The sequence below is a fragment of the Protopterus annectens genome, chromosome 2.part1, assembly GCF_019279795.1.
Source record: "Protopterus annectens isolate FY-2018-M chromosome 2.part1, PAN1.0, whole genome shotgun sequence".
NCBI classification, from domain to species: Eukaryota; Metazoa; Chordata; order Ceratodontiformes; family Protopteridae; genus Protopterus; species Protopterus annectens.
In genome coordinates this window covers 79,540,493-79,553,434 of record NC_056729.1, presented here as the reverse complement: position 1 = coordinate 79,553,434, position 12,942 = coordinate 79,540,493, and the positions used below count along the sequence as shown (strand labels likewise).

Genomic DNA, 12,942 nt, shown 5'->3' with positions numbered 1-12,942 from the left:
CACTGTGAGAACTTCAGATGATGGACAATGTGTAAAAGGTTGACAGCTTTGGAAGGCTTCAGTATGTGCACGGTTATCTTCAACATTCCTTGTTTCAGAAGTGAAAAAATAAAAGAAACTGTAACAAAAGGGTTGAGAAAAGCACCCCACATTAAGTTTTGTCTAATAAAAAGATAAACGGAATTTAAGAAGTATCAGTGCAGGACAGCGATCATACTTTTAATAATTCAGGATATCATAGAGGATGGCTGGACCTCAGGCTGGATAAGGATAAGGTTATCCAGACTGTACTGGAAGCATGACCAACCTTTGAAGGAGATTTTGGAAAAAAGTAAGTGATAAGTCATGACATATCCAAATCTTTTTTGGGATAAAGAAAGAAGAAAGCAAGGGGAAAATGTTGAGGTCACTAGACAAATGCGTGTCAAAAAGCAAAGAAAAGTGATACATCAGAAAGTAATCTAAGGAAGCAAAAGGAAAAGCTTAGTATAAACTAGCTGGGAATGGTGTTATCAAAAATATTTATATGTCAAAGCCAGGAATGAAAAGACATCTGACAAAAACATTTATTCTCTCGCCTTCCCTCGCCTTCTAGGGCACAAACCTAAGTTTGTCATCACCTTTTCATGGAAGGCAGGAGCAAGGAGGATTCCTTGGACCAGGTAGACTTGTTGAGTAATAATGCTGCAATATTTTCACCACAAAACATTAGAAATGGGAAAACAAAGGAAGGCAGGAAGTCTTTGGATGACTGCTGGGAACATGCTACAGGAGGTGGTAGCTAAGAAGCAACAGATGCAGGAAGAAGGCCCAGCGTCTAGATGCAGTACATCTGAGGTACTTAAAGAAGTGGCCCTGCTGCTGGCATGACTTGAAACTGGCTATAATGCCATGCACTGGAAAACAACCAGAGTTGTATTTCTATTTAAAGAGAGATTATGTCAAGGGGGCAGCCAGGTATCTACAGACAGGTAAGCCAGACATTTATGGTGAGCAGGCTGATGAAAAGCTACTCAAAAATGGTTAATGGTGTTCTTGAAAACCAAAAGACAAGAATCTGCATTTTGAAGGTAGGTCTTGTGAAACTATTCTCTCCCTATATTGTGACAGGGTGCGCACAGACACATATTACGGCTTTACTATTAAGTGGTTAACTTTGTTTTTAATAAAGCAAACACTTGGCACTATGAGGAAGTTACTTTGAATGATTAACAGCAAATTTAAATTGGTACCTTAAAGAAGTAGGCACACCATCATGCACAATTAAACAATGCAGGAAGTAAATCAGATCACAGCACCCCTGCAATGTTATAAATAAATAAAATTAAGATACGAGAACTATAGATAGAAAAAATATATTATTACCTGCTAAACAGCTGAATGAAGCAAAATATTTACTCAAAGAATACAAAATTATCATACCAAAGAATAAATGTGGTTAAGAAACTGAATTATGAACACTAACAAAACTCACTCTCACTGGTCTCAGTCTCACACTGAAATTTTATGAAAGATATGTGTCTAGTTTTCAGTGTTTGTTGGAGCCAGTTCCTGTATCAATGTAGCACTCAACAGTGCCCATGGGGATAATAGACTGTTGGGTAATATTCTGCAAAAACTGACATTAACAGCAAAACAAAACTATGACTGCAATTCAGTAATAAATTGTTACTAAAAATAAAGCATTTACTCTGCACAAACTTAGGAAACAATTAGACATTTGTAAGGGGGAAAGAAAATACAAACAAGTACTAAAAACAGATGTTCTCGGATTGCCTAAGGGTTTAAGCTTAAAACCTAAACTAAAATGCTTACAATACGTTGGGTAAAACTGCTGAATAATAACCCAAAACTAAATAATCCAGAAAGATGTTGGTTAATGTTAGCAATTCAATTTAAGCAAGACTTTCAATTCTATCCTGCATAGATAAGAAAATCTGGAGAAATGAATGTACATGAATGGAAAAGCTTAGGTGGAAAGGCAGGTTTAAAGAAAAAGGGATTCAGAAGGCAGCCATCAAAGGGGTAGTATATTTACTAAGTTATTCTATTGATCATATTATTTAGGTGCTCACATTAATCATCATGTAGCAGCACATGAACAAGACTAGTGGCTCTTAGAATGACAAAGGAATAGACGTGGTTATAACACGTGGAAGGGAAAGCCTAGAGGAAGATATGAAGATGATAAGACTAATCTGAAGATATGGAGCTTGGAACCTAATACATGAAGAGCAAAACCATGCATCCTGGCAGGATCACACCCAGAAGGAATTATATCCTAGAGGTGGCTCTTATCAAGCCACAAAAAGATACAGGGTGATTATTAAGCAAAAGATGAAATATTTCTCCGCTTGTAGCAATGCTACCTTCAACCTATTATATGTAGCCAAACCTGTCATGACCTTCAGCCTGCACTTCTACAGCTTTACGTTATCCTGTACTTGTATACAAATACATTAAACGTGAGCTGTATACTACTTGCTTGAAATCAAGCAAGTACTGGTTTACCACACCCATATATTTGGTAGATATCTGTTACCTTTGTTACAAGGAGACAAAAAGGAAATGATAATAGATTGGATAAAGAGTAGCTTTGTGTCAACAAGCTGAAAACATACCCTGTAAGGAGTGTTGATACGGCTTACGAGAGTATCCAGTATCTGCACACTGTCATGCTGGTGCAGTAGGATGAAGGACAGGAAGATCTGAAGCAGGGCTGGTTCAGTGACGCTACGCAGGAAGAGATCCAGATATGAAGTGGTTGTCATGAGTTCCTCTACTGTCACCTGAAACAAGAAGAAACCATGTGCTACATTAATTTAATATGGATCAATCAGACCAATACATACATTTGTACTGATAATCTTGCTGAAAAAAGTGAGCAGACAAAAGCTGAGATACAAAGATGAATAGAAGAAAGCAGTTAAAATACAGACACACTTTAAACAGCTAGTAGAAAGCCCCCTCAGTTTATACAGTGTCTGACTCCAGTCATGATCTGACAACAGCAGTCATACATTTTCTCACTCCTATAACATGTTGTCTTCTTCAACCCACTCAATGCTTGTTCATAATGACTAGATCTGGATGTTTAACAAAATAGTATGCCGTAACCACCTGAGGCATTTTTGTTAGTTTACATGCATTCTCTAGTGACCTTGTCTTCAAATTTGCACAATTCTCATCTTTCTTCTAAAAGAGGTAATTCTTTTTGGATTTTGTAAATTCTCTTGAGATATTACACATTTTGGTGTAGACTCTGCACAATTTTGGTGACCTCTGTTCTACATGTTCAGCGAAATGAAATCCACAGAACTAAATACAATACTTCTGCTAACTGCTTTTACATAGGAAGGTCAACTTTAATTTTTCAACTGATAATGCAGTCCTTATGCTGCCAAGAGTCCTTGCAGCCTTATAATGCTTTCTCACACTAACTGCCAAGCGCTGGACATCACAGATAGGTACTCAACATATCAAATAATTTGTGAGGGAATCCACTGCGCGTGTGTGTATGTGAGTGCAAATCAGATCCTCTCTTCTGCTACCTTTAATCTGATTGTCGTCTCTTTAGCACCACCACAAGTTCTCTGCTGAAGCATGCCATGATGTCATGTGTTGAACCAGAACGGCATGCCTAGTCTCTCTGCCTACTAGTTCAGCTCCATCGACTACATGACCATAGGAATGCAAAAGGCAAAAGCAGGGCACAATGATATATAGATGTACATCTACATCTGACCAACTTACATGGAACTCCATCAGTAGCTGCTGGAGGCAGGAGCTATGCAGATGCAGGTGGACACAGTGGGCAGTCAGCATCTATCAAGAACTTTCACCTAAAGCATCACTTAGCATGGCAAATATGTAACAGCTATATCTGACTGCAGGAGTCCTCTGTGGTGGTGTGTGAGAGAAAAGAATCCCAAACAGTTTCAAAAATCTCCTTAGGGACAGTAACTGGAGGACAGACAAAAGGCAAAAGCTCATAAGGCTCAGTTTTGTAGCAGTAGGGTGACAAAAGGACTACATAGTCCTCGAGTCATAGTGCAAGCGGTGATGCTTGCTGAAGACATGAGCTGATAACCAAGTGGCCAAAGCACAACTACCTGCAATGAAGACTTCACTGAACCAAGTACTGGAGGCAGCCATACCATTGATGGAGTAGACTTTAACAGTAGTATTTTCAAATGGAGAATTACAACTTAACAGTAAAACACAATACGGCAGTCACAATAACACCTTAACAGTCCACATGCAGTGGGTTTGCTTCCTACCAAGAGAAGATAAAATAAAATTATTTTCAGTATTCTGAAAGTCATGCACTCTTTTCTGGTAGAACCTGAGCTGGTAATACAAGTCTAATGCATGAACAGCTTTTTTCTTCTTCTTCCATATTCTGAGTCAGAAAAAAAGGGGATATTAAAGGATTTGAAAGCAATTCTGACATGACTTACAGAATGAAATTATGGTTAGCAGTACAAGATGAATAAACCTCATTGAAAGCAAAAATGTGTTTTCATTACAAATAAGTGTCTAAAGCTTCAAGGTCAGGCAAGGAGAGGTGAACACCACAATGAAAAACTTTTTACAGGATATACATTTGAGACGGCTTGTGCAAAACAATAGGCAACCTGGTGATCACAAACTCAAGTCTTAAAGCTGAAAGGGGCTCTTCAGTGAAGAATGGAAATGCAGTGCACTTTGAAGAATTGCTTGACCAGTCAGTGCTCAGCCAGAAGTCTGCCATCCAGGATGTTACAAGAGACAGACATGCCTAAAACACACACCTTGAACGTGGAATACAATACCATTACCATAGACAACTGCCTAAGATAGGTCAGAAAAACCCACATGCTAAATGAAGGGAGCAGAAGAGGCTACCACTGCCTTTCCAAATGTTCCATTTAGCAAAAAGTGTTTAAGGAATGGAAGGCTTTTTGATGGCTTACCTCTGAAGCCTCTGTCAAATGAAAGACAGGGAGGAAATGGGGTCTGATCTAACAGTCACACAACAGCAGAAGCAGTTGCTGCACAGACAATGGGAGACCTTTTGGCTTGTATCAGGAGGGTAATAAGGCTGAAATCAAATGCTATTCAAGAAGCAACTGAGACACAAGGAGGATGGACTAGCAACCGATCAGTATCTGCCAATCATGACTCCCCAACACCTTGCACATGGGGCAGATGCCTCTTTCTTCCCACCCTAGCTATGCTTCTGATTCAAGGTAAAGACTTTTTTTAGCCTACTCAAAAAACATTAGACATGATCTTTAACAATGATTTAAATGCACCATTAGTGTTATTTCCATGTAAATGTCACTGCATCATAATTCAAATAAGAGATATCAATTCTGGTAGCATTTCTGAAGTGCAGAAACATAATTGGGTAGAAATCCATTACTGCTGTGATTATATGCATTTTCATACAGGCTTTTTTTTTTTTAACAAATGCAAATTAAGTGATTAAATCCATGTTAATAAACAAAGAATATATTTACTAAAACATATTTACATGGTTATATTTTATGCTTGGGTATGCAAGCATTGTAATATACTGTACTATTTATCGGTCTTTTTTATTTAATTTCGCTTCTTACCCTCTCATTTTCTTTCCATCTCCCTCCTCCCTGGCCACCATCATATCACTCTTATGTGGCATGCTTAGGACTATATAAACAGACTCAAGCAGACGGCAGGATTAAAAAAAAATCATCCCACTGGTATTGCTCTTAGATCCTTCAACTATTACCCAACATGATTATGGTCCATGACCTATTATCCAACATGATTATGGTCCATGACCTATTATCCAACATGATTATGGTCCATGACCTATTATCCAACATGATTATGGTCCATGACCATGCTACTGAAGCGCTTTCCTAACCTCTTTCCATCCTGTGTTATTTGCACCACATACCAGGCTATCCATCATCTCCCCCAACCAACTAACTCCAGGAACTCAGCAGTCCCAACCAGTCATGCCAACTTCATTCTTTTAGAGACATAAACCCCTGAATATGACCCAGCTGACTGTAATTTGATTAGCAGCTCAGGTTCCTACTAAAACAGGACAGACAAGAGTAACACAGATTTGCTGGTTCACCTTCCCTCAGAATTGTGGGTTGTGGGAATGGCTGCCCAGGGCACACACTTCCATGGTTGAATCCTTGGCAGAAATGAGAGACCATGCAGGAGCATTGGCTTCAAGGGTGTACAAGGTTATCCCAGTTAGCTACCTCACTTGTGGAAACAAGTACCATGCACTCCTTGGCACCCACTACATGCTGAGCCCTGGTTGTTTAATGGGCAAGTATAGTGAGGTTAGGGCTGGAAAAAAGGCTAAACCAGAACAACCCACAATGGTTTCATGGTGGTCCTCACAGTCAGTTGACACCATGCTGTGTGAAAAATGAATGGGCCAGTTGAGATTGCTGGCAGGCAGTGGAGGCAAAAATCTTGAAAGAAGTCCAAGCCAATCAAAAATACTAATAAAACTCCCATAAGGTACAGCTCACCAAGTCTACATAGTCTTACCCACTAGTTCATATCTGGTGGGTACAAAAACAAATGTACTGGCCCACTCACATAGCAAACAGGGCTAAACAGGGCTAAAGACCTGACTGCAGTCCAAAGGACCCATGTTTAGTTAGTGGCATGAGAACTTGAGAAGGAGGGCTGGAAGGATGGGAGTGAGTGGGAGTTACTGGTTCACCTATCCTAACAGTGAGGGAGGTAGCTCTGACTCGCCATCTGGGTGACATCTTGTAAGGACAAGTATGGATCTGCTGTTCACTTGCTACCAAATAGTGTGCTGAATTAGCTGGGGAATACATTTGTAGATACATAGTTTTCTGCAGATGACAGCAAATCATGGAGACAGAGAGCTACTGCGAATGTTAGGAGCTCTAGCAACATCTGGTGTTCCAGCAGACTGGTCTATTGCCTACCACTTGACTTTAAGGATGAAATGGGCTAATTGGGCTCTCAGTACAAGAAATGCATGGGTCACAGGTGCCTGGCTCCCACTCCAACACAGGAACAAATAGGTCACTAGAGTGAAGGTGAGCCATTGGGTAAGCTGTACCCCAGTGGATGACAGAGTAAGAAAAAAAATAATGAACAAAACCTATATATACATACTGTAATGGTCCACTGAACCATGAACCTATGTGAGAGGTTCTTATCTCGGTTCTAAAGTTGGATGGTAAATCACATGTTGAAGCTAAAAGCAGTTTAATAAAAAAATCAGTTAGTTTTAAGCATCCTCAACAAAATAATTTTGCTCACTACATCAATGGACATTATACTCATTGCAGTAGTAGCTCTGCTTTTTCAAGGCTGCTCAGGTATGGTTATCAAACTGAAGTCCTGAAGGAAGGTAGGTAGGATCAGGCTAATAACTACTTAGGCACTGGTTATCAAACTTGAGTCCTAAGAAAAGCCAGTTAACAGACAGTTCAAAATCTTAAGACAGTGATCCAAAACCAAAAATGACATTTAGTTTTCTGACTTATAAACAAGAGCTCAGTACACTATTATTTTATCTTCAGTATGTTTTTTACACACTGGCTTTCCTAACCTAAGACACAGTCCAACTTATCATGGCGTTGCAAAAGAAAGCAAGTTTCTCATTTTAAGCACACTGCCTACATACCCAGACCTTGTACTGAAAAGTTCCCAGGGTAACCTGCAGAAACTTTGTAGGAAATACATTACTCATGCATTTTCCAGCTTAAATGTAAAACTCTATTCAAGCAATGCAACATTACTAAAAGCATTCTCATTACTAATCTTATCATAATAAGCTAGCAAGTATAACACCTATGTAATTAATGCAAATTTATGATCTTGCAGCTTAGCTATTTATTTTACTGTTTCATGCCTCACCATGATGGGAATCAAACTGATAAAATGGGTCAGAATGTATGGGGCCCTATACACCCTAATTTATCAACTTCTCATCTGATTTACCAGGCCTTCCTTCCAAAACATAAATAATGAAAAATAAATCAGGAAAACTAATAGTGGGAAACCTGTCAGATGAAATATACCAAATCACAACCAATCCAGTACCAAGAGATTTGCCAAATGACAACCCTTGAGAAATTAAAAATATTGTTTTTAAAAGAGCAAATTACTCAGAATAACACATCCTAGTCGACCTTGTCATTCATACAACCAATTAGCATTTTCCAATGTCACCTTAAAGGTTCCATAACATTAAAGTGCAGCACTGTCACCTGCACCTACAACTTCTTTTCATTATGGTCATTGTTCTTTCACACACCATTTAGTTACAAAACTACATATTTGATGTTCATCGTGCATACAGCTGCAGTAATCACAGATGGGTTCTCTGCCGTCAGGTGGGTCCTCAGTCGGCCGAATTCCAAAGTCTTGGTCCGGCGTCGGTTGTCGTCGCTCTCTTCCCTGACGTCAGTGCGACAGGGGTATATAAGACACAGCCGACACCATATTCTTCAGTCTTTTTTGCCGCGCGGTGCCCGAAGCAGAAGCAGTTCGCAAGTGCCGGCCGGCCAGCTCCTGAATTTACGAAAAATTGGAAATCGAAGTCTTCATTAAAGCTAAGTACCCCGTTGGGGAAATTTTTCTTGCCTCAGACCGATGTCAGAAAAAGTTAACAATTGTATTTCTTGTGGGAAGCAAATACCGCATAAGGATTTCCATTCCCTCTGCATACCTTGTTTATGCCCAGACCACGATGTCTCGGGCTGTCGCTTTTGCACTACTTTCAATAAGCGCACTAATAAGCGTCGGGCGGAATTTGCCCAACACTTTTTCGGTAAAGCCTTTGATTATAAAATGTCGTCGGAGACTCCGACTACCGTTTTGTCCAAAAAACGCAAGGACAAAGACCGACATGCGAGGTCCGTGGTCCCCACCGACACCACGCCAAAACCGGCTACACATGGTCCGGTTCTCAGCGAGATGCCTATGCAGTCCCTGACTACCGACGACACTTCTTTGGTGGGGTCTTCTGTAACCAAGACCGCAGGTACCTCGGCCCATACCCAGACTACAACCACCGAAGCCACTGTGAGCGTTGAGCCTCCTAATGTGGACAGGTCCACTTCCACCCATGGTGTCTTTAGACCCTCATCTTCCTTTTCAATTAAGGCCTTTACTAAGTCTAAATCAGCCAGGCATCCCAAGAGGCCTGTTGCACAGGGCCCATCTCCAGGCCCCATGCCTAAAAGCAGATGCTTAAAATGGCTGAGGATTTAATTACTCTTATCAGGGGTTCCCAACCCCCTCCAGACAAGAGACCCAGAGTGGAGGAAGATTCTCCCTCTTCGGATCAGGGCTCCATTTTTTCAGATCATTCTGATGTAGAGGAACACTCTTTCTCCCCTTTTGAAGATTCTGATGTGGAGCAGTCCATTCCCTCTGTATCTCCTCCTGAGGATTTTTCTTTTGGGGAAACCTTGCACACCTTGAGGGAACACTTCCATTGGGAAGGCCAAGACTTTTCTGATTCCAAGAAAAGACTTAGGGAATTTCTTTTGTTACCTCAACACAGACCTCTGGCTATTCCTCCTGTCTTGGACGTACTGGATGATGTTTATTCAGAGGCTTGCCTTAGTCCGGATTCCCTGCATCCTGCCCCAGTCAAGCCTGATAGGTACTACAGAGTTCCTAACTCTCACCAATTTCTGTACAAAAGCCATAATGCTGACCCTCACACCATTTCTCAAGGCCCCAAGGGAATGAAGGCCTCTACTGCTAAGAATCCACTACCTTCCGAAAGAGAGTCTAGATCCTTAGAAAGGTGGGGAAAAAAGGTGTATACCTCGGCCAGCCTAGCCATGAGGGCCTTAAATTGTCAGTTTCATATGCTTAAATATCAGCAGTTTCTGTTATCACAATTAAGAAATAAAATGTCTCAACCTGAACAACCAGATTTGAAGGAGTTGCAGGATATGATGCATAGTGCAGAACAAGTGGGTAAACACACCTTACAATGTGGCTATGATGCCCTAGAGGCCTCAAGTAGAGCTGCTGTTACAGGATCAGTTATTTGTAGACATGCATGGCTTAGGGAACAAATCTTGCCTGATCATGTGAAAGCTAAACTATTAGATGCTCCTTTACAAAAGGATGTGCTATTTGGTACTAATGCTGAGGAGATACTACGGAAAATGGAAGAAAAAGCCAAATCTATGCAATCTGTCAAAGCTTTTCTGCAAGTTCAACCACCACGTTTTAGCAGAAATTGTCCTTCTAAAAACTGGTTCTTTCCAACCACGGACAAGCCCCAAAGAGGTAGATACAGGCATTCAAGGGGCAGAGGACAATCACAAGGATCATATAGAGGCAGGCAATGGCAAACTCCAGCACCAAGAGGTGGTGAAGACAGTGCACAACAATATAGGAAACAAACCCAATGACTTCCTACTTTCCACGCCAAGCAAGTCTCAGCTGGCAGCACCTTTGGGAGGAAAGCTGGCATTATTTACAAGAAATTGGCATATTGTCACAACGGACAAATGGATCCTGGACGTTATAGACAGAGGCTACAGATTTCATTTTCACACTCTACCAGAAATGAGAGGCATGCCAAACCTGCCACACAATCAAAGGGCAGAGGCACAACTACAAATTTCAAAGCTCATAGACATGAAAGCTATTCAAGAGGTACCTACTCATGAACAAGGCCAAGGTTTTTATTCCAGGCTATTTCTGGTACCAAGGAAAGGAACCAACTGGAGACCCATTTTGGACTTATCCATCCTAAACACATTCTTACTCGTACCAAAATTCAAGATGCTCACATTACAGCAGCTTCTTCCCATGCTGGGCAAGGAGTTTTGGCTGGTAACATTGGACCTCAAGGAGGCATACCTGCATGTCCCAATCAGACAAAGTTGCAGAAGATACCTCAGATTTCTTGCAGGTTCAATCCACTATCAATTCTCTGCATTGCCCTTTGGCTTATCTACTGCGCCCAGAGTATTCACGAAATGCCTGGCATCAGTAATTGCCTACTGCAGACTCAAGGGATACAAATTTACCCTTATTTGGATGACTGCCTGATCCAAGCGGACAGCAAGCACATACTTCTGGATCATCTGGCTTATGCAACACGGTTACTGAACTCTCTGGGATACACAATCAACAAAGAGAAATCCAGACTAACACCATCTCAGAAAATAATTTTCCTGGGTACCAACTTGGACACAAACACCCAGATGGCCTATCTTACGCCAGAAAAACAGGGGCAACTAACTCAGTACTTCAAAATGCTAGCAAATTGTACCAGGCTTACTGCAAGGAAAATCCTGCAGGCTCTGGGCTTCATGGCATCTTGCATTCTTTTAATCCCATGTGCAAAGTTGCATATGAGGAAACCTCAATGGTACCTAAAAAACCTATGGTCTCAACACAGCCACAGTTTAGAAACAACAATACCAATAATTCCATGTTTACAAAAGGAATTCCTATGGTGGGCCCAAGCATGTCAAACAAACATAGGTCTCCCATTCTGCAAGCCTCAAGCAAATCAAGTCATCACAACAGACGCCTCAGATTACGACTGGGGGGCGCACATGACAGACAGGTGCATTCAGGGCAAATGGTCCCAAAAAGAAAAGCACCTTCACATCAATCAAAAAGAAATGCTAGCAGTGATAAATGCAATTACAGCTTTCAAGGACCTCCTGCATCCAGGACAATTATTGATAAGAACAGACAACACCACAGTAATGTGGTACATAAACAAACAAGGAGGAACACATTCATACCCCCTGTGCAGACTAGCCATGACACTTTGGAACTTGGCTCTGGAATGGCAAATCGAACTTCAAGCACAGTACTTGCCAGGTTTGGAAAACACGCTGGCAGACAATCTAAGCAGAAATATGACAGATCCACACGAATGGAAGTTGCATCCTCAAGTGTTTACAAAAATAATCCAAGCGTGGGGGAGGCCAGACATAGAACCCTTCGCCTCCCACAGGAATCATCAATTGGAAAAGTTTTGTTCAAGGACCTTTCATCCAAAGGCCTGGAGAGTGGGCGCCCTTTCATTCAGTTGGACAGCATGGACAGTTTACGCTTTCCCACCTCTGCCTCTTCTGCCCAAGGTGCTCTTGAAAGCAAGAACAGACAGACCGAAGATGATATTGATTGCTCCAGACTGGCCGAGGCAACACTGGTATCCACTCCTGAGGAGCCTAACACATACTCCTCCCTGGCCCCTACCTCTAATGCCTCTTCTGTTGACTCAGCACAGCTACAAAACTCTTCACAGCCAGCTGAAAACACTCAATCTAGCTGCATGGAAAATTCCTTAACACCTCATCAGACACTACTCCCCAAAGAGGTGCAGGACATCATTTTGGAGGCCAGAAGGCCATCTACTAGAAAGGCTTACTCCGCAAAATGGAAACGGTTTTGCTCTTGGAATGAGAAAAAAGGCCAGGACCCTAGAAAACTGAATTTGCCTCAGGTACTACAGTATCTAGCTGAGTTGCTGAACAGTGGACTTTCATTTTCCTCCATAAAAATCCACGCCTCAGCCATTTCTGCAGAATTCAACACGGATCCACCCTTATTCTCTCACCCACTCTTAAGACAGTTCCTCAGAGGGGCAAAAAATATAAGACCACCAAGGAAGCAACCTGTGCCAGCCTGGGATCTTAATTACATTTTAGAAAAATTAACATTGCCTCCTTTTGAACCAGCTGCCTCAACAGATTTGCAATATTTGTCCTGGAAAACAGCTTTCCTTCTGGCCATTACCTCAGCTCGTAGGGTTTGAACTACAAGCCCTCATGGCTGTGCAGCCCTTTCTCATCTTCCATCAGGACAGGGTTTCCCTTCGAACCAATCCATCATTTATGCCTAAAGTAGTATCCAGGGTAGCTTTAAATCAAGCCATACACTTACCTACCTTTTACCCTAATCCTCAAA

At 41.4% G+C, this 12,942-nt stretch overlaps 1 protein-coding gene across 1 annotated transcript in view; it reads right to left on the bottom strand.

Moving 5' to 3' along the window:
* FHIP1A (FHF complex subunit HOOK interacting protein 1A) overlaps positions 1–12,942 on the bottom strand; it is a 990,350-nt gene that overhangs the window by 371,664 nt on the left and 605,744 nt on the right. Inside the window, exon 7 of the mRNA XM_044062036.1 lies at positions 2,622–2,789. Coding sequence (XP_043917971.1) covers positions 2,622–2,789 — 168 coding nt within the window. The remainder of the gene's footprint in view (positions 1–2,621; positions 2,790–12,942) is intronic.